General features: G+C 46.0%; 1 protein-coding gene across 1 annotated transcript in view; it reads left to right on the plus strand.

Annotated features, from left to right (window-relative positions):
* Positions 1-9,716: 9,716 nt before the first annotated feature.
* Positions 9,717-23,018, plus strand: part of MYOCD (myocardin) — a 107,727-nt gene continuing 94,425 nt past the window's right edge. Inside the window, exon 1 of the mRNA XM_042966418.1 lies at positions 9,717-10,199. Coding sequence (XP_042822352.1) covers positions 10,145-10,199 — 55 coding nt within the window. The 5' untranslated portion in view covers positions 9,717-10,144. The remainder of the gene's footprint in view (positions 10,200-23,018) is intronic.

The following is a 23,018-nucleotide window of genomic DNA, read 5'->3' on the forward strand; positions in this document are numbered from 1 at the left end:
TTGTCCTGAGAACGTTATATGTATTTGTCTGTTGAATCCTCCTCCTAACTTTACAACCTAGGTATCCTCATCTTCCAGACAAGGAAACTGAGACCTAAAGAACAGAGCCCAAGGTCACACAGGTAGGAAAAGGTAGAGCCAAGGAATGACACTCAGGCATCTGACTCCAGAACCCACGTCCTTTGCCTTAAGTAGCCGCCATGCTGCTACTACCCCTGAACACAAGAGGAAGAATTTCACTGCCAATGGCTCCATGTTTCCATAAACTTCTTTCCAAATTCAACCCCTCAGCCGACGTGTAAACTTTATTGAATCTTTTAGGATTCTCCTTTGGTGGCTTTTAACACATTTTCTGCCAAGCACACTAAAAGATACTCCAGCCCCATGTCTGGAAAGCCTGAGACACAGTTACCATTGTTTCGCTTTAGGTGATAATATAACAAAACCCTGGTTTTGTGTATATGCCAGTGAGCGTGAGGTAGTTGTGGTTTTTTTTTTTAATTTTTTTAACGTTTTTATTTATTTTTGAGAGAGAAAGAACATGAGCAAGGGAGGGGCAGAGAGAAAGGGAGACACAGAATCCACAGCAAGCTCCAGGCTCTGAGCTGTCATCACAGAGCCCAACACGGGGCTCAAACTCATGAGCCATGAGATCATGACCTGAGCCGAAGTCGACGCTTGACCGACTGAGCCACCCAGGCACAAACTACCCCCCCCCCTTTCTTTTTAATGGAATGGATCAGTACCAAGGTCAGTTGGTAATAAAGAATTTTCCAGAAGAAAAACAGGAATTGGCAATGCACTGTAAGAAAATACGGCATGAGCCAGGAAGCAACATAGAGATGTTTACATTTTCCCTGACATGAATACTGACCACCCAGGGGAATTAAAAAAACAAACAAACAAACAAACAAACACCTGTCAAAGGCAGGGCATGGTAGACCCAGAGAGAGAAGCAGAAGCAGGTCTCTGAGTCAACTGTCAAAGCAGAGGCGGCATAAGCCCCTGAAAAGAGCAGTCACACCGAAGCCTGGAGCCTCCCCCCAAGTCCTAGTCCTAGCTTCGCCTCTACCTGGAGTGTTAACCTCTGGTGAATCAGGGGTCCCTGTCTTCCAAGTCAGGTCGTCCAGCTGCCACTGTCTTCAACGCCTCACAGGATTGCTATGAGCATCACAAAGCAAAATACACACCAAGGAGCTTCAAAACAGGTAAGAGTACCTATGAATGGAAGCATGCGAATAGTACAGTTGTAAAACAGAAAAATCTTAGTGGGGAGGGGTGGCAAAGAAGTGGAGCACACAGGACTTTTAGAGCAGTGAAACTATTGTGTAAGATACTGTAATGGTGGGTCGTGTTGTTATACATTCTTCCAAACCCATGGAATGTGCAACCCCAGAAGTGAATTATAATGGAAACTCTGGAGGCGCCTGGGTGGTTCAGTTGGTTGAGCACTGACTTTGGCTCAGGTCATGATCTCACGGTTCCTGAGTTCAAGCCCCGCATCAGGCTCTGTGCCAACAGCTCAGAGCCTGGTGCCTGCTTTTGATTCTATGTCTCTCTCTCTCTCTCTCTCTCTCTCTCTCTCTCTCTGCCCCTCCCCCGCTCCTGCTGTGTCTCTCTTTCAAAACTAAATATTAAAAAAATTTAAAAACAAAAACAAAAAAATAATGTGAACTCTGGATTTTGGGGGATCTTGATGTATCCACATAGGCTCATCAGTTGGACCACTCTGCTGGGGGCAAGAGGTATACTGGATATCTCTGTGCCTTCTTTTCATTGTTGCTGGGAACCCAGAACTGCTCTAAAAAAAGATAGTCTTGATTAAAAAAAAAAAAAATCTTACGAGAAGAGCCAGACTAAGGTTGCAACCCCTGTCTTAACACCACGTGGGTTTCAGTCTGTGAGATGCCTCTGTCAGTTTCCATAAAACTGACCTATCCATTCAACGTGTGTTTGTCATAGGATTTTTGCTTCCCCCTTGGCTGAATTGAATGATTTTTTTTTAAATTTCTTTGAACTGAACGCTGGGGTTCATGGGACAAGCCGAGGGTATTGCTGGGTAATAAGGCTCCTGCTCTGAATTTCCTTTACTGTTATCATAGCTGGTTTTAATAGCACTTGGGATTTTCCCTTTTCAGGCGTTCTCACTGGGAAGGCACTAGTTTTAATAGTCAGATGTCAGTGTTAGTTAACCTGTTCTAACTCCCTGCGTGAGCCCTGGTGTTCTCAGAGGGACAATCCAGACAGCGTCCCCTAGAACTCTCCTGCCTCATTCACGGCCCTCGAAACATGGGACGAGGTATAGAAGGGTTTTGGAAAGCTCTGGAGTGATTGCGGCTCAGTGGGGAGTACGGCTGTCCTCCCCACCCCCGCCCTGGGTAATGCTTGACCATTCCTTGGCCATAATAGGCGGCCCAGGTTAAGGAGGCATGTGTGATTTGCCAGGTCATCCGAAGCAGGTCGAGGATTTATGGGGTTTCCATTCTGTTTTCTGGGGAGCGGGGGAGACGGCAGGAGAGCTGAGTAAAGTGAGGAGTTAGGAAAACAGAATGTGATTAGTTGCCAAAAAAAAAAAAAAAAGAGGGGGGTGTTGGAAGAAAAGCAAAGCTCCCAGATCAGACCAAATGAACCCAGACTCGGTTTCGTCATCTCTGGAAAACGTGAATGGAGTGACTCAGAATCAAACAGTCCCGAAACCCCAGGCATCACTTCACCCACCCCTGTTGCAATTACTGCCCGAAAGCCACCAGCTGAGACACCTTGGCAAGTATAAAGAATAATAAGGTGTCACCGAAGCCCTCAAGAAATTTATAAACTCTTTGAAGAAGGGAAGATAAAAAAAAAAAATAAGAAGAAACACTACTCTCTTCTAGAATCATTCAATCACAAATTATGTCGAAGGGCAGCTAGGGAACTAGCAACATGAAATTGAAACGGAAAATAGATAGTGGGTTTGGACATGAATGAAGACAATACGTCTGTCCCCCAGTGGCCTATAAACTAGTGGAAGGATTTTCGTGTTAAAAAGTAATGGATAATACTCCTCGACAAGTGTAATAACAGGAGCACACACAACATAGGAAATCAGCACTCTGCCTGAGTTTTCAAGGAAGGTTTTCTGAATACGGTCAAGTGGGAGTTGGGTTGTGAGGTATAAGTAGGATGTCTCAACACAGAGAACAGAAGGCGTTCTTGGGGGGAAAAAAAGAACATCGTAGGGAAATAAAAACAGAGAAAAGCCTCAGTGTTTGGAAAATTATTTGTCCTTGCTGGTATATACAGGATAATATGGGGAGAAAGGCAGGAAATAAAGCAGAAGTTGATGGGGCCGAATAACATGGAGTTTTCTATGTCATTCTTACGAGTGTGGACAGGGGTTCCTGGGTGGCTCAGTTGGTTGAGCATCTGGTTCTTGATTTTGGCTCAGGTCATGATCCCAGGGTCATGGGATCAAGCCCTGTGTCGGACTGTGAGTGTAGCGCCTGCTTAAGATTCTCTCTCTCTCTCTCTCTCTCTCTCTCTCTCTCTCTCCACCCCTCCCCGTTCCTCTTCCCCCCACTTATAAAAACTAAAAATAAAAGTATGGACATTCTTTGGCACTAGGCAGCCAAAGAAAGATTCAGGCAGGAAGCAAAGTGATCCTGCTTAGGATTTAGAGACATCACTTTGATGACAACAGGGAAGACACGTTGGAGCTGGGAAGGACTGGGAGCCCAAAGACCACTCGAGAGACACTTGGAATAAACCAGGAGGAATGCAAGGAGGGCTGGAAGTAAGGAAGAGGTGTTGGGAACAAATTAAAGGGGTGGATTCGAGAGGAATTCAGGAGAATGGATGTGGCATGGTGACAGGTTGATGATGGACAGAATGCAGGAGAGGAGACTGCGGGCGCTCTCCCAAGCCGGAGACTAGGTGAATACTTTGCCAATCCGTTTCACAGGAAGTGCAGGAAAAGGGGCAGGTTTGTAGGGACACTTGGTGAGAGGAAGTGGTTAAGTGTGGGTGTTGTACCTGTTGGCTTTGAAGAGCTTTTGGGAAAGTCCAGTGGAGAAAGCATTTGGTATGAGTCTAGAGCACAAGGGAACAATTTCGGGCAGACATACAGATGTGCCAGGTCACCCTGGTGACGGGATTTGCTAAGAAGGGAAGAACTAGGCATCCTGAGGCCAACACAAGTGAGCCTCAGGGGGAGTGGCAGAGAGGGAGAGAGAGAGAATCCCAGGCAGGCTCCACACTGTCAGCACAGAGCCCGACACTGGGCTCAAACTCACCAACTGTGAGGTCATGACCGGAGCCAAAGTTGGACGCTTAACCGACTGAGCCACCCCGGAAGGAGTTTTAAAAGAAAGGAAAGGATCAACAGTGCCCAACCCCCAAGAGAATCTAGAAGCACAAAGACGGATAAGTGTCTGTTGGACAAAAAGGTAATTTATTCACCATCTTGTGCCCTCGAAGTACAGAAAAAAAGTGGAAGGGATTGGAAGAATTGGCAACAAGCAAATTCCATCTACCCAATAGTGAAGGGCAACCTTGAGTCCCGCTCTGTCGACATTCCCCCCGGCTCCTGTATTCTCCAGGACAAGCAAGTTACCACGGTCCGGCGGGCCTCTTGGACATACCCTGGACCTCAAGGACACAGTCATTGCCTAAACTCATTGCAAACTCGCTTAAGCAATACGAACACCGTCGGAATGCACATTCCTTATTTCTGATCCGTGCTGCTTCCCCTCCCTCTCAACAGTCCCAGCAGCAACGAAGGAGCCCAATAAAAAATGCACGGATGCATGACTTTTTAACGCAGTGACCCTGCCCTCTAGTGAATGTGGCCCGACCCGGTGGCTTGAAACCGCAGTGATTACATTGCATTCCCTTTCCGCAATTCCTTTCCACCTCCTGGGACGGAGACTTGCAAAGTGAGAGGGAAAGGGCGAGAAGCGTTGCTGGCAGGCAGGGGAAGAGGGAGCTGTGACAGATTCCTTCTTTCTTTCTTTCTTTCTTTCTTTCTTTCTTTCGTTCTTTCTTTTTTTCATTGCAGCATTATTTTTTATATATAACTTATTGCCAAATTGGTTCCCATACAACACCCAGTGCTCATCCCAACAGGTGCCTCCTCAATGCCCATCACCCACTTTCAACCAAGACTACTTTCTTCACGTTGAACTTAACGCCTTTGTTTCAATGAGGCAAAAGTCCTTTCCCATTCGCCTTTGTGAAAGAACCTGGGTTATATTAATAGAGTGGCTCACAGGCGTTCTGAGACTCACTCTCTCTCTCTCTCTCTCTCTCTCTCATTCTCTCAAAGTAAATAAGCATTAAAAAAAATAAGTCAAAAGTCACCATCACATTTCCAATTTTGCGCTCATTTTTAAAAGCTCTCCATCCCCCAATGTGTAAGGCTCGGGTCCCACCCTGAACCTGACTCTCATTGGCTCATACTGTTTTAAGACTTCGTTTTTTGGTTTTGGGATTTTTGGGGGGGTTTTTTTTCGTTTTGGGTTTTTTTTTTTTGTAACTACTAATAGTCATTCGCACTTTTAGAAACCAAATACATGGGATATTTTACCCCTGGTTTTCAGTTTGTTTGGATATCTGGAGGGAATGGCAGCAAGGGTCTGTCTGGCCGCAGTCAAGCAGAGCTGGGTCACAGCTGCCCCGTTTGGACAAGACCTGTGGGTCCAGTCGGCCACAGACACAGCCCTCTCCCCACCTGCCACATTCTCTTATCCCGGGTCCTATCGTGTGAGTCTGCAAACCTGTGTTTATGCTGTGTGTGACCAGGGCACCCGCCGAAGCAGCTTGCACAGATCCCTACGCGTGTTCGCAATGAATGAATGGAAGATGAACAGATGCTCCCTGAAGTCACTCGTCAGACACATGAAAGACAAAAAGAGAAAACAGACAAGATGTGATACCAGGAACAAGGCGCTGAGGACATGAAGACGAGGAGGTCCAAGGGGACAGTGGTGACCTTGGGTGGGAGAGGGGATTTGCTAAGAAGGGAAGAACCAGGCATCCTGAGGCCAACACAAGTGAGCTGTCCCTTTGCATACCACTGCATGCCCTGTGACCCAGCCCCTGACTCCAAGTAGCCCCATGAGGAGGTCCTTACAGGGTCAGGGTTCAAGCTGACAGTCCTGAGCTGTGCTGTGGACTCACGCCTATAGACACAACCACTCCCGATTGGCCAAAGGCCCAGGACCACAGTTGGGAAAGGCACTTGGGAAAAGCTCAAGTGACCCTCAGTGCATTATACCTGGCATAATCTTCTTCCCTCCGCATGGAGGGACTGGTGGATGTGACAGATGACATTGCCGTGGTCACGTTATGTTATATGGCAAAAGCGAAGGGGTTTTGCAGATATCATTAAGGTTCCTGAATGGTAGGACTTGGAGTTTATCAAAAGGGAGATTATCCTGGGTGGGTCTGGCCTCATCAGGGGAGTCCTTGAAAAGGGTCTTTCCTGAAAGAGGGAGAGTCTGCTGCTGGCCTTGACAGAGCGAGCCGTGATGAGTTCCAGAGCTGCAAGGAGCTGAATTCTACCAACAGAATTGGTAGAATTGGGATTGGAGAGGACACAACCCCAGCCAGCACCTTGACCGCAGCCCTGTGAAATCCTGAGCAAAGGGCCGGCTAAGCCATTTCCAGAATCCTGACCCATGGAAATCAAGAGATAAAAAGAAAAAACATGAGTGCTGTTTTAAGCCGCTACACCTGTGCTCATTTGTTATGCAGCCATAGGTAATTCCAGGCAAAGGAAAGGAAAGCCATAGCAAAGGGGTTCAGGATTGCTTGGAATCATCGAGAATGATCAGGAGGGTAAAGAGAGGGACCAGAAATGCCATGGGGGATTGTTCTGGGCACCCCCAATGTCCTACTTCATTTAAACGTCCCAGCTCTCCTGGAATGAAGTATTCCCAGCTTCCTCCTACAGAAGAGGCTGACGTCTCAGAGGACTTCAGTAACTCACGCCGGGTCATGGAGGTAGCTCAGAGTCAAATGAAGTCAAACAAAGGTTTGACTTTGCAGTTTGCTCACGTCTCTCCTCCGCCTGACATCACAGGCTCACTCTAGGCCTCAGGAGAGAAGCCAGAGGGTAGCAAGACACGGGACAGGTGCCCCCGAGGTAGTCAAATGGTAGGACAGAGCAGGGTGGGGAGGCATCATTGCTGTGGCAGTCTGTTCTCACAGCCGCCTTGGAGATCTGTTCGCTTTGGGAACCTCCTCTCCAAATTCCACTTTTTTTTTTTCCACACGCACAGAAATGCTTGCATGAAGAGGAGGAAGGATGAGCTTCGATACAAGCATATTTATATCCAGAGATATTCCACACCGGAGGGGGCATAAATCTCAGAGGGCAGACGTCAGCAGCTCTGTGCTGTGATGGGAAAATTGAGGGCCTCGGTTACCAGCATTTCCCAAACTCACTCAAAAAAGAAACCATGCTCCCCTCCACACACACACACACACACACACACACACACGCACACGTCAGGCCTGCAGAGGGAAAACAATGTACTCTGTCCAACTCCCCTAGGTCATGCAGACCCTTACATCCAATGCTAGCTTCAGCTGTTTTCCTCACAACTTTCGCTGAAAAATAATTCTCTGCCAAGCTGCATGGACCTCTTCTCAGCCCTCCAGCCCTCCGGATAAAAATCTGTTTGGCTTTTTTTTTTTCCTTTTCTTTTTCTTTTTCTTTCTCTACTGGATTATCTTGCAATATTCCCCATGTTGTTAATCTCTTCCCTGAAGAGCACCTCTTCGCCACGGGCATCTGGAAGTTGCTGGAGTTCTAAGTTTCCAAACCGCACCCCCTTGACTTCTTTCCTTTGGAGACCAGGAGCCTGGGGCTTGACTGAGGGCAGGAACCTGCTGGTAGGGAGAGGGGGTCATTCTGTGTCCAGCAGAATATGCCCTCCTCACCGCTGTTCACACCTTCATCCCCTAGTGTGACTATTTTAACACTGCCTGGCAAAGGGCAATGACATAAGTAACAGATGGAATTAAGGCTGGCAATAAGCTGACCTTACACGAAGGTTTAGCCAGGTGGACCCAAGGGAATCACAAGCGTCCTTCAAATGCGGAAGAGGGAGGCAGAAGAGGGTGGAGGGGCGGAGATCAGAGCCACCCCCCTCACAATCAGAGCTTGCCCCCACCACTGCTGGTTCTGGAGAGGAGAGTAGGGGGCCATGAGCAGAAGAACACGGATGGCCTCTAGAACCCGGAACCGGACTCGGAAACAGTTTCTCCTGGATCCTCCAGAGGGGGATACCGATAATACCTGTTAATACTGGCTTTTAGCCCCTGAGAACCCGTCTCCGGCTTCTGCCCTCCAGCACGGCGAGGTAATAAACTTGGGTCCTCTGGATCCACTAAACTCGAAGTAACTCATTTCTGCAGGCCTAGGAAAGTGACACAGTCAAGATCCCCTTGGGCATCTCCTCGGCCTGCCAACAGCCCTCCGTGGCCGGGACACCTTTCCCAATGGGAACACGAGTGGGATTGCTCTGCGTCCTGACACAGGAATTGAACGGCCTGTCTCAAGAAGACTAATTGACACAAAAGACTGGTCAGATCCGATGATGGCAAGGATGAGAGAATTCCCGCAGAGGTCTGAGTTCAAGGCACTAGAAGGTGTCCCAGGAGCCACCTGTCACCCTCTGACCTTTTAAGGGTTGAGTTCTCCTGAGCCAAAAGCAGTTACGTATGTGATAGAGGAGGCGTGGGGCCCACACGGACGTAAGGCTGCGAATAAATCCAACCCAAGGTTAGGTATATAAACACAGCTTGGTTTTTATTTTCCACGCCACCACCTACTAAGCAAACTTCTTGAGAGCAGGGCTTTCGTGTTACTTCTCGATGAGCCTTCTTTGCTGATTAGGAGCGAATTCAGATCACGTAGAGCATCTAACGCCTGGCGCATTCCGGACTCCGTTTGGGGTCCGGAATGGATTTCCCCGCTAAGGAGGGACTCATTCATAGGAAAAGCCTTGAGCCTTTTCAAGCTAAAGCCGAACCACAGCTCCTGAGACGATCCCTCCTTGAGTCCCGCCCTACTGGGGCCCCAAAGGGTATTCAGCCAACCCTTGTGTCTCCTCCCCCGACCCCCAGGCAGAGGGTCTTGAGTCCCGGGGCTGGATGTGCGCATCCACCGGATCAGGCTGGCCCCAAAAGCGCATATCCCGGGGAAATTAAAGGCTTTCCACTTTCTCCGTGGACGCTCGTCTTTGCGGCGCAGACAGAACGTGGGAGCGCGATGCGCCCGAGCCTGCTGGGCTCCAGGCGCGCGGGCGCCTCCTTCCCGCCGGGGACTCGCACCCACCCCGCGCGCCCCTGCGCCCCTGCCTCAGCGCGCCACCCCCTTGCCCCTGCGCGCCGCCCACCCGCCGCCGGCCCGGACCCCGTGCGCCCCTGCGCCCTTGCCCCTGCGCGCCGCCCACCCACCGTCTGTTTCGGTTCCTGCGCCCCTGCCTCTGCGCACCACCCGCCTTGCCCCTGCGCTCCGCCCACCCGCCGCCCGTCTGGTCCCCACGCGCCCCTGCCCCTGCGCGCCGTCCACCCGCCGCCTGTCTTGACCCCGCGCGCCCCTGCGTCCCTCCCCCTGTGCGCCGTCCACCCGCCGCCTGCCGGGACCCCGCGTGCCCCTACCCCAGCGCGCCGCCCCCCTTCCATGCGCCGCCCACCCGCCGCCGGCCCGGACCCCGCGCGCCCGCGGCTCCCCCGGCGGCCGCCGGCCCCGCTCGCCGCGCCTGATTGGCTGAGCCGCTGTCAGTAGTAAAAAAGTATCAGATGGCAAACTTGGGCCCTTCATAAAGGCGTGGTGGCGATACTCCGCGATCGCTGTCAGCCTATGACATCAGCGGGGCACGCCTGGGATGCCGCCGCTCCCGGCCGGACTCGGTGGAGGAGGAGGGTCCCGCCGGCTCAGAGGCAGTTAGCCCCGCGCGGCGAGGGGGGAGCCGCCAGCCTTCCGGGGACACCGCTCTCGGCCGCTGGCTGCCACTGTCCTCCTGCCCAGGGGCGCTCCCGGAGAGGTGGATGAATTCTGGGTTGTTAGCTGCGCTCCGCTGGGCTCCGGGAGCCCGTTCCTGGTGGAAAACAGGGGGCGTCTGGCAGAGGGACCAGCGGCTCGTGGACACTCAACATGACGCTCCTGGGGTCTGAGCATTCCTTGCTGATTAGGAGCAAATTCAGATCAGGTAGGGCTAAGGCGTTTAGCGTTCCTTATTGCCTTTCCTCTCCGGCAGCTCCCACGTCTAGACTGCTTTCCATCCAGTGTTTCGAAGCCCGCCGTGGCTACTCTCACTCTGTCCCACCCACCCCAGGCACATTTTTGAAAGTGGAGACTTTTATTTGACTTTGGAGTTTGGGGGTGGGGAGGGGGAAGTTTAAGGTCTTCCGTTTTAAATGCTTTGAGTTGTTGGGTGTGATTTTTGTTTGTGAAAAGGCCAATTCTGTGTTTATCTGTTCTGTATCCGTGAGCAGAACCTTTGGAGGGGTCCATCTGAAAGGAACAACTTTGGAAATGAACAAATGAGGGCTCCCAAGCGTGAGCGCCGCATAATATCAGTTGTAATTGCTGAGGAGATGAACCTGATTCTGCGTATTAATAGACACCGGGTCACTGAAAATGTAGCTAATCCAAACAAATGTATTTCCCAAAAAAAGTCACTTGGGGGAAGTAAAAATAGCAAATTTGGAGCACACCAAGTATTTGAGATGACATCACTGTAGGGGGAAAAAAAAGGTCCAGTGCCACAAATACTTTTTTTTCCCCAAACCATCCGATATTTATAAATGGAGAATTCCGCCCCCCCCCCCTCCAAATTTCCGTGTTAGCGGCGCACAGAGAAACTTTTCAAAGGACGCCGAGTGACGGTGAGTGGAAGGGACAGACGGGTAGTCTTAGCCGCTGGCCTTGAAGGGTTGGTTTGGGTTCCCATGGAAGGTATCGACGTGTGGGTGTCCGCGCAGGACGATGTGGAATCTCGATTTTATACAAGTGGTAATAAACCACCCCACGCAGGGCAGAGTTCCCGCTTAGAAGGTGGATTCCTTAATGAGCCCTCCTAAGCCAACACTCCGGGTAACAGGTGTTAGCATGTTGCTGTAGTTGGCTAAGTTTTCCGCAGCTTTTCCAAATGCGGCCACTCGGTGCTTCACCTGGGATTCATGTTTCCAAGATGAGAAGCAGGGGGTGGGGGAAAGTGAAGGGTCATCTGTGACTCCCTTAGACATTCCCGGCCCTTAGAGGCCTGGGGGCCCCACAGGAGGTTTTTGTAAATGGCTGTGTAACTGCCAAAGGGACAGGACCGCTCGAGAGCTTGTGTGGCCACAAGCCTCAGTACCCTGATGCCCCGGGCTCTGGCAGGCACCGGGTCCCTCGGTAGATTAAGGCCCTCGTCTCCTTTCCCTGGCGAGGTGCGCTGGTTGGTCTGCTAATCCGCTGGACCTGGCCACTGCTCGGTGATTCGGTCAAAACCGCAAGGCAACACCGCCACCTTTCTGAAAAAGAGAGTATGCAGTTCTGTTTTTGCAAGAAGCTGTTAAGCTCATGATTTCAGATGCCTGCGCCCTTCCCAATTTCGCGTTGCGGTGGGGGGGTGGGCAGGGGAGGGGCTGGTCTGTCTCTAAAAGGAGTTGAAGTACGTGATGGTAGAATTGCAAAAGGGACTTCGGGAACTCGTCAAGGAACCCTTCCTATGGGTGAAAGTGCAGACGAGAGGGAAGACCATGTTAGCCAGGCTCCTAATTCCTGTTTCAGTGGCTCAGTGGAGTCCTGGCGTTTCCCAGGTAGATCCTGGAGCGTCTGAGGACTCCAGTCCCCACCTCCCTTTCTCTTTTTCCTTCCTTTCTTTTTCTTTTGTTTCCTTTTCTTTTGTTTTAAAGCTTTGGCTTTTGTGTCACCGGAAGGGTAGCTTGAGGAGAACATGACACCAATGCACATATGGGGCATAGTAAACCTGGGGTCTGGAAATGGACAAAGCGGGTTTGGTCCTTGAAGGTGCAAGGGGTTGATAAGCCCCTGAAAGACAGAGAAGAAAAACGAGCAACACGTGAAACTACGTGAATGAGGTGTTGCAGACCTCGATTATTCTTCCTGGATATAATGATGGTCGTAGCTCCCCCACTCAGATGTCCGGTAGGCAGGGTGAGCTTCCCAAGAGAACTGGGTTTATTTTGTAGCCGGCGATGGACAAGGTGGCCTCTTCTCTGTTTTGATTTCTCTCCTGTGCGTTTTCTCAGTGTGCTTTTTTTTTTTTTTTCTTGTTTCATGAGCTCCTCAGGTTTGCTTGGAGGGTAAACGGTGGTGATACGTATTGAATGAAAACTATTTCAAGGAAGAAATGCAGCTAGATTGTTCTCTGATCACAGCAAGATGCCCTGGGTCGTGGGGCTGGTTTATAAGTAAACATCACTGTTTTTGACTCTGAAACTGACGTGTGTGCAGCCAACTTAGTTGGAATCACCTCGTTATTAAGTACAAAATCACCCTTACCAGAGCAGGAAACTAGGACGTTTTTACATGTATTAACATATTTTATGATATAAACTCATCGTATTTGAGAGGACAAGGGGTCTCGTGGTTGAGTGTGTGAACCACACACTCACTGACTCCCCCAGAGATTGGTCTGGAGCCAAACTAGCTGGGTTTTTAGCAGGCCGTTTCTACGTTCCAGCGGTATATAACCTTGACCTTAGGTAAATTGCATAATTCTCTCTGCCTCAATTTGCTTCATCTGAACGATAACGATGATGACAGGGTTGGAGTCAGGATTCAATGTGATGATAGAAGCAGATCATTTTTTAAATGCCTGGTATTTGGTTAAGCCCTCAACAAATACTGTCCTGTTATTACAGAGCGCCATCCTGGGTCCGTGACTTGCCTTGAGTCTCCGTAACTTAATCCATAAATGTCCAAGTTGGACGAGGTGATCGCAGAGACCCTCTCCTCACATTTTAGGGTTCTATGTAAAACACACAAAGACTGGGAACAAGCAAAATTGTGATTGGGCTGTGTAACTGTTGGACACAAATGGTAGACCGTTTCTATAACTCCAGTAGGTAGTAGTACTTTTAGACCAGTCACATTTTTACCCTCTAAAACATTCTCCGTGTTGTTTGGTCAACATCTGTAATCAGTATCCCTGTCAATGGTTTTCTTTCACACCGGAGTTTTTGTGTCAACAAAAGCCGAGGACTCCTGCGTATGTGTGTATGCTCACATGCACACATACACACACCACGCACAAAGGATCAAAAGGAGAGAGGTCTGCGTGCCTGGGTGGCTCAGTCGGTTAAGTGGCCGACTTCTCGGCTCAGGTCGTGATCTCGCAGTTCGTGAGTTCAAGCCCCGCGACGGGCTCTGTGCTGACAGCTCAGAGCCTGGAGCCTGCTTCGGATTCTGTGTCTCCCTCTCGCTCTCTCTGCCCCTCCCTTGCTCATGCTCTTTCTCTCTCTCTCTAAAATGAATAAATGTTAAGAAACTAAAAAAAGAGTGGTCCGTTTATGGATCCCCCTTCAAAAAGAACTACATTTCTTTTGCTTTTTTTTTCCCCCTCTTCCAACTGAAAACAGTCCATGCCAAGGCAGACTCCAGTATCCACCATGATCTTGCCTCCTTCCCCTACAAATTTAGGGCAGATTTAATAAATGAGAATACAGGATGCCCAGTTAAATTTGAATTTCAGATAAACAATGCTTAGCTTTTTAGCAGATTACAAAACAAGGGGCATACTGTTACCTGAAATGCAGATCGAGCCAGGCATTCTGTATTTCATCTGGCAACCCTGCCTTCAACCTGAGCGGCGTCCAGGCACAGGCATCCCAGGTCTGCAGTCCAAGTCTTGTCATCCTTGGCTGCTGTCCTTCTGGAAAACGCAGTGCACCCCTCACCAGGACACCACGGTCATCCTTTAGATCACCTTAAAGGACAACGGATTCACACTTTTGGCTAGATCCTTCCCATCCCTAGAATCTCTCTCCTATGAATCGAGGAAATTGAATGAAGATGTTGGCCCTGAAGGTGTTTACCATATTGGACACCACTGAAGAAATTGTCGCCATGAGCTCAAGAGACGCTCATCAGGCTCTGGTCCCACCTTCATCATTAATTAGTTTTGTAGCCTAGAAGAAATAATTTAACCTAGGAAAGTGCCTAATTGCATATTATGGTATATATAATTTATATATGTGTATAAATTTGTATATATACATATATAAATATATATACATATATGTATGCATATATACGTATACGTATATATGTATATATATAATTGACCTTTTTAAACTTCATTTTCGTCATCCACAAAATAGAGGATTTTTGACTGGTTGCATCTGCATTAGCTTTCAGCCCTAAGATTTGAGATATATATATATTTTTTTCCCAAGCCCTGAGTGTTTTTGTAACATTGGAAGCCCATAAGCTTCATAAAAGTATTAATTACCATGACGTTTTTGAGCGGATGTGTTCTCAGGGAACCAGACACACGAGAGATGTTCGACACCTGTTTCTTGAGCTGATAAATAAATAATTCACACCTGTTGTCTTCATGATGAACACGGTCTTCTAAGACCATCATTTCGATCACTTTGTGTGCTCTGTCTTCCTTTTCAGTATCTCACTGAAGACCATGTTTTTGTGTGCTTACACGAGCACAAATATCTTAACTATTCCTTAATTACATCTTGCTAATTTTTAAAATTTTTTAAAAAATTATTGTGTTTATTATATTTTGAGAGAGACAGAGCGTGAGCAGGGGAGGGGCAGAGAGAGGGGGAGACACAGAATCCGAAGCAGGCTCCGGGCTCCAAGCTGTCAGCACAGAGCCCAATGGGGGGGGTGCCTCAAACTTGTGAACTTCGAGATCATAACCTGAGCCGAATTTGGACGCTTAACCGACTGAGCTACCCAGGCGCCCCCACCCCCCCACACCCATCGTGCCATTGAAATGACCAATGGATCATTTTTAAAATTTTGGAAAACTTGCTCTGTCAAGATCTTTCAGGAATTTCTACCAGATATAATGTGACGAGGAGGAAGATAAGGGCTAATTCTCATGCTCACGCCAGTGTCCATGTAATCTGTTTCTATCTGAACTTACTGTGTCTTTGCTGACAGCCACTGATTCCTTTCTCAGCAGCAGTGTTTGCCTCCTGTGGCTGTTGAAGCAAATTCCCACAACATTAGTGCCTTAAAACAATGCAGATTTGTTATCTTATAATTATGGAAGTCAGAAGTCAGAGAAGGGTCTCACTGGGCTAACATCCAAGTGTTATTAATAGGGCTCTCTCTAAAGGAGAATCTGTTTCCTTGGCCTTTCGAGATTCTAGAAGCACCTGCACCCCGCAGGTCATGGCCCCTTCTAGAAGCCATCTTTAGAAGCAATAGTCTAGCACCTTCAACTCTCTCTCTGACTTCCTTCTGCCTCTGCCTCCCACATGCCATTCCATTGGGCGCATTCAGGATAATCTCCCTATTTTATGGTCATCTGATTAGCAACCTAAATTGCATCTACAGCCTTAATATCCCCAGTGTCCTGTGTCTTATTAGCACGGCTGGTATGACAGCAGTGTCGTAGACTGGAGGCTTACACAACAGAAATTCATTTTTTCACGGCTCTGGAGGCTGGAGGTCTGAGGGTGCCATCATGGTCCGTGTCTGGTGAGAGGTCTCCTCTTGGCTTGCCTCCTCATTATGTCCTCACAGGGAAAAGAAAAAGGAAAGAGAACAGAAATGGGGGTGGGTGGATGAACTCTCTGGTTCTTTTGTCACAAGGGCACTAAGCCCATCATGGAGGGCCCTACCCTCATGACCTCATCTAAACCTAAGTATTTCCCAAAGGAAATACTGACAGTATTTCCCTAAGTATTTCCCAAAGGAAATACCATCACATTGGGGGTTAGGGCTTCAATATATGAATTTGGAGAGGGGTATGGGACACACTATGGCCCATAGGACCATGTAAAGCAACATATTCACAGGTCCCTGGGACTAAGACGTGGACATCTTTGCAGGGGACACATTATTTTGCCTATGACCTCACTTTCCTCAACTTTGCAGTCCCTCTGTCCTGCAGATTTTCTTCTACAGAACTTTCCCCTTAATATGGATTATGTAGCCACAATCCCAGTGTTTTCCCCAGGGTGGTCCACAGAAGACTAGTTCCACAGGACATTAAACATTTGTGTAGCAGGACATTTTTAGCAAGAGGGAAGCAGAATATCCTGAAAATTAGATTGGATCTTTAACTGCAAGATTTCTTGAAGACTTTACTAGTTCTAATATATATTATGAACTCATTTTTTTAAAGTTTATTCATGAATTTTGAGAGAGAGAGAGAGGAAGGGGGAGAACCCAAGGAGATCCCACATGGTCTGTGCAAAACCCAACATGGGGCTCGATCTCCTGAACTGTGAGATCATGACCCGAGTCGAAATCAAGGGTCGGATGCTTCACCGACTGAGCCACGTAGGCGGGCCTGTATATTATGAACTTTTAAAAGGCAGTAACTCTCAAATGTATTTCACCTTTATCCACACAGTATCCCATGGGGCAGTTTTTGCTGGATAAACACATTGTGGAAAATTCCGCTCTGCACAGAGAAGCTCACGGTTTTCAACAGTGATTTATTTAATGGAGTGAATCTCTGTATGTAGGTTACTGGCAGGCCCTTCCCACCCACCCAGGTGTGCAGTCCGATGGTTTTCCTTCTGGCTGCTTGCTCACATCCTTACCAGTCCTCACATGTCTTGGTTTTTTTACTGGTATCAGTCATCAGTGTCCCTGACCCCAGGGATATCCTCAGTAGGATTATAACCCTGTCCTCCAGGAGCTCACAGGCAGCCTGGAAAATGCTGTGTGTGAGTTCTGTATTTGTTCATTCATTCATTCGACATCTGTTTCTTCTCTGTTTCCCTTGCAATGGAAGGAAGCAAGTTACAGGAAGCCAGGAGCTGGGTATACAGTTGGGGGAGCAGGAAAGAAACATTCCCTGTCTTCACATGGAATATTAGAGCAGCAACAAGTCTACATGAGAACACAGTGAGCTGACCCTTTAAAAACGGGTGCATTTTAGGGATGCCTTGGTTACGGCTCAGGTCAGGATCTCACGGTCCGTGGGTTCGAGCCCCACGTCGGGCTCTGCACTGATAGCTGTGAACCCTGACTGGGATTCTCCGTCTCCCCCTCTCTCTGTCCTCCCCCCACTCACTCACTCTCTCTCTCTCTCTCAAAAAAACATTTAAAAAAATAAGGGTGAATTTTAATTCCTGAATGGAAGTTGTTATTTGTCTGCGGAGGCCAGCATTTTTGTTTGTTTTCACTGCTTTATTTGGTGGCGTGAACCGCATAGAGGGCCCCATGAAATATTTGTTACAAAGACATTTTATTCTTCCCCCCAAAGACTATTCGAAAGCAATACAAGTAAGCTATCCATGTTTTGATATATTTGTAGGCATATGTGCGTGTGTTTTAAAACTAGAACAACAAGGCGGGGGTGCCTGGGTGGCTCAGTCGGTTGAGAGGCGGACCCTTGATTTCAGCTCAGGTCGTGGTCTCACCGTTTGTGGGTTTGAGCCCCGCATCAGGCTCTGTGTTGGCAGTGAGGAACCTGCTTGGAGTCTCTCTCTGTCCCTCTCTCCCCGCCCGTCCCTGCCTCTATCTCTCTCTCTCAAAATAAATAAACTTTAGAAAGGCTGGAACAGCAAGGGGATAAGAGCCTGTAAAATACAAAATTCAGAAAAAGTAGTTATCTCTGGAGTGGGCCAGGTGAGGAGATACGGTGTAGCCTAAAGTAAGGAAAAAGTTGCTGGTGGTGTTCTTAGGTGTGGGGGGGAGGTTTATTATTAAGCAAATTAATTAAACTTGTTCATTCAGGGATGAATGATGACTGTGACAATGTAACATGAATCAAGGGTTGTAACTATTCCAATTTAGTGCACCTGGGGTCCTTTAAAAAAATTAAGTTTTTCAAGACCAGAAAGAATAACCCTCATCTTTCACCTGCTGTAGCATGTGACAGGCACAGCCAGTAAGATTGTGTCAAGTTGGACTGACCCAGATCACATGGATTCTAATCTAGTCGAATTAAATTGGAGTGTACGAGAAGACGTCGAAGTGCTTAACCCCAGGGTTGAAAAGCATTTGATGGACATAAATAGGATCTTAAAAAAAAAAACAAAAAAAAACACAATAACTATTAGCCAAATAATAGTTTTACAGCCTTACTATTTTAGGACTTAGACTTTCAACTTTATAAGCAGGTAGCGATTGTTTTTAATGAGTGATTTGCACTAAACTCTATTCTGATATAATCCAGAATAACTAGTAAGTCGAACTTTGCTTAACCAGTTTTAGATCTTATTCCTAGATAAAATATGAGGGCCTCTAAATGCTGTTAAAATGTATCATTTATTCCCGGATATTTAAAATAAATAAGGCTGATTCCTGACATATTTGTGTGTGTGTCTGTGTGTGTGTATATATACATATATATATGTATGTGCATATAACAAGTATATATAAATATATGTAAATGTGTAAATATATTTATTAATGTATAAATATTCATATATTTATAGTTATATATTAATATATTAATATTATATTATAAATATATAACTATAAAACATATAAATAATTATATTGATATAAATGTTAATATATTTATATATTTATATTTTGTATATGTATATGTTATATATTATATTATATATTATATATATTATATATATATAATATATATGTATATCTATAATATATATATATATATAATATATATGTATATCTATAATATATATGTATATATATGGCTTGTTTGCTTGTGGTTATTTTTGCCTGGCACAGCAAAGTGCCCTCTAGAGCCATTGAAAGAAGAATTATTTTTCTCCTGTTGGTGGAAGGAAGATGAAGCCTTCCATTTCCCCATAGGGCTATGGGAGCACATGCTTCTCTTATTTTAATCACGTCAATTGACGTTTGCTGTATTCAGCCACCTTAGATTAGCCCAAGAAGCAGCAGAATTTTGGTGGTACAAGGACTGACTTTAGCTACTGTAACATTGTAAAGTGTATCTAATGGCTTCCCTCACGTCTAGGAGCTTAGCCACAGCTCGGTCGTACAAGGACTGACTTTAGCTACTGTAACATTCTAAAGTGTATTTAATGGCTTCCCTCACGTCTAGGAGCTTAGCCACAGCTCGGTCTGTATAGCAATAAAGAGTGGATCTACAAGCAGTCAGATAGGTAGTCTGTGTTGTCAGGCACCCAGTTCCATCTGCCATCTGAGTGACTTTTCTGCCCTCAACGTGCATCTCTCTTCTCCACCTCTTAAGTGGTGCAGAGGCATCAGTTCTTAGGAAATGTAGACAGGTAGCCCCAGGGAGCATGTTCCTTTCACAGATAAGGTGAAGGGATTGGAAAGTGCCCTATAGCTTTCTGTCCTTCCTGTTTCCCCAAACACTCTTCCTTCCAGAAGTCATTCAACTTGGTCCTCCTCAAGACTGGTTCGGCTGGTTTCTCTGAGAGGCATAGAGTTCCACGGGAGAGCTTTGTTGGTACTCAAGCTCCAGAAGGGGCAATAAAGCTCCAGAACAGGTCACATCTAGAAGATGCTATTCAACGTTACTTGAACAATGATCTCCTCAGGACTTTAAAAGTTTTTATCGTTTTGTGTTTCCTTCCTGTTCTTGCTGCCATGGGTGAATATTTTTAGAAAGTTACAGTCGAAGTGTATACATAAGTTTATATTCAGCCGTTTTATCAGTCAGCATGATGCCATAAGTCGTTTTCCAAGCTGCTACGTAGCATCACATTCTTGGTTTGGAGACTGTTTTGAAGTCCATCAAGTGAGTATAGAGTAATTTGCTAAGCCTTTTCCACTTGTGTTGGAAAATGAAGCCAGTTATAGTTTTTATGTTATAAATAACACTATGAAAATCTTAATGTACATAGCCTTTTTATTCCCCAGGATTATTTTATAGGATACTCATTGTTTAGAGTAACTATCCAAGTGTAGGAATAATGGTTATGAATCTTTATGATCCACTATGGTACCTGATATTTCTGGAGCACTTACTATGTATGAAGCTTAACCCTAGTCTGATTTCCATTTGGAAATGAATGCTTGCCCCTGTAACAGAACTAGCTCAGAGTTGTCTTGGGTACTTAGTGGCGACTGGTGTTCTATAAGCTTTTCACACCTTCTCGGTCAAGAATAAAAAGGAAAAGGAGCCATAGTTACCAGATACCTTTGGGAACTTCTGTGTGACCGGCTCTTTGGGGACCACCTGTTACCAAATATGACTGATATCTCATCAAAGGAGAAGCAAAGAGGACTAGTAGTTAATGAGAACCTGTTATCTGGGGCACTTGTATGATCTCATTTAATCCTTACAGAATGCTATGGGACACGTATGATTATCCATCTCATTTTATAGATGAAGAAGCCAAGTCTCAAAGATATTAAGCAACTTGGTCAGAGTAATGTAACCAGTAAGTGGTGGAGGCCACATCTGATCCCCCTTGGTTCCACTGTGCCAAGATGACCATTGCTATTAGAACCTAGAACTCCCTCCTCCCACCCCCCATTCCCCCACCCCTCCCCCGCTCCAACATACACACCTACTTGGCCAAGTAGATTTAATATGCTTCTTTCTGGACTACAACTCCAGGCATATACCCAGTTACCATTATTGTCCTTGATTTCCTAAACAGTGATTTATCAAGAGACTTGTTTCTAGTATGAGTTAATCCATACATTATACATGCCATCCTCCCAGAATTTTAGGACTTTTTTTTTTAAGTTTATTTATTTTTGAGAGAGATACAGTGAGAGTAGGGGAGGGGCAGAGAGAGAGAGAGAGAGGGTGGAGAGAATCCCAAGCAGGCTCCACGCTGTCAGTGCAGAGCCCAATGTGGAGCTTGATCTCACAAAACCATGAGATCATGACCTGAACCGAAACCAAGAGTTGGACGCTTAACCAACTGAGCCACCCAGGTGCCCCAAGAATTTTAGGACTTTTAATGAAAGCTGACTATTTCAATCTCCATTTGAGAACAAAAATGCAAGGAATTTTTGAAAACCAACAACAAGAATAGAGTTGCCCTAGGACCCGAAACAGTTTTAACAACAAAAGAAATCTCTAGTACCAGAGAGTAGTATGGTGTTCAGCAGGTGCTGGAGGGTGGGAGAAATAAAGAGAGGTTGGTAAAAGGATACAGACTTTGGTTATAAGGCGAATAAGGTCTGTGGATCTAATGTATATAACATGGTGACTGTAGTTGGTAACACTGTATGGATAATTGGTTTGCCAAGAGCCTGGAACTTAAGTCTCCTCACCAAAGAAACAAACAAACTAAGGTAAATATGTGAGGTCAGAGCCATGTTAATTAACTCAGTGGTGGGTATCCTTCAAAAGCCTGTATGCATATCAGACCATCATGTTGTGCACTCTTACCTTAGAATTATGTCAATTATACCTCAATAAAGCTGGAAAAAAAAATACCTATGTAGTAATTAGAATTAGAAGTAAAACACATTATCAGTGGATCAGAATTGTGTCTGTTGTACACACACACATAGACATTTATGTGTCTATGAATTTAAACTCTATTAATCTGTGATAATGGCTGCTCTCAAATCAGCAATACAATAAAGGTTTGTTGGGAAAATTGTCCTTTCGGAAGTAAATGATTTCAGCTATTTTGTAATGAATCTTTTAAACAATTCCATACGGATCAAAGAGCGAAGGAAATCTATAAAATGTTAGAAGAAAACAATAATTTTATAATCTTGGAATAAGATACGCCCTCCCCAGCATGTTGCCGAAGCCTGAGAAGAAATAAAAATTGACGTATTTGGCCACTTAAAAAGTTTCAGAAGCTACATGGGGGAAAAAAACAGCAAAAGAAATTTAAAAATCGAAACAGTAGATTGAAAGAAAACACTTGAAATGTGTGTTCAGACAAACTTATTAAAGGGACTTCTATAAACAATAGGATTAATAGCCCACAACCTAAAGAGAAAGATAATTCAAAGGTGAAAAACAGTCAAAAAGCACATGGAATATACTGAAACCACATTCAAGAATATTCAGATTGAAAGACAGCATTTTTTAAAAACATCAGATTTGTAAAAATTTAAAATATTGATAGCATCAAGTATTTAGCAAGTATGGAGAAATAGACATCCGAAGGCTAAGCACATCCGAAAGCCTTATGGGATACAATTTGACATTTTCTGGGGCGCCTGGTGGCTCAGTCGGTTGAGCGTCTGACTTCGACTCAGGTTGTGATCTCGCGGTCTCTGAGTTCGAGCCCCGCGTCGGGCTCTGTGCTGACAGCTCGGAGCCTGGAGCCTGCTTCGCATTCTGTGTCTCCCTCTCTCTCTGCCCCTCTCCTGCTCATTTTCTCTCTCTCTCTCTCTCTCTCTCTCTCTCTCTCTCTCTCTCTCTCAAGTAAAATTTAAAAAAAATTAAAGGAAAACAACAATTTGACATTTTCTGTTATGTTTTAAATGAGCTTACCATCAACCAAGATTAAGGCATGTAATCTAAAGAGATGCTTGCATGTACAGGGATTCTCATCACATCACATTATAGTTTATAATGCCAAAAAGGATGGAAACAGTGTAAACATCCATCAGTTAGTGGCATGGTTAATTTAATTATGGTACACTCATACAATGAAATACAATAAAATACAATGCAAAGAAAAAAAATAAATGATAAAATTCTGTATGAACTGACATGAAAAGATCTCTAAGACCTACAATTAGTTTTTAAAAACAGATTATGAAACAATCAGGCAATATATTTGCATTTTTATTTTATTTTTTTAATGTTTATTTTTGAAAGAGAGAGCATGAGCAGGGAGGGGCAGAGAGAGGGGGAGACAGAGAATCCAAGCAGGCCCTATGCTGTCAACCCAGAGCCCAACGCAGGGCTCGAACCCCCGAACTGTGAGGTCGTGACCTGAACCAAAGTTGGGCACTTAACCGACTGAGCCACCCAGGC

This window comes from Panthera tigris, chromosome E1 (genome assembly GCF_018350195.1).
Source record: "Panthera tigris isolate Pti1 chromosome E1, P.tigris_Pti1_mat1.1, whole genome shotgun sequence".
Lineage (NCBI taxonomy): Eukaryota > Metazoa > Chordata > Mammalia > Carnivora > Felidae > Panthera > Panthera tigris.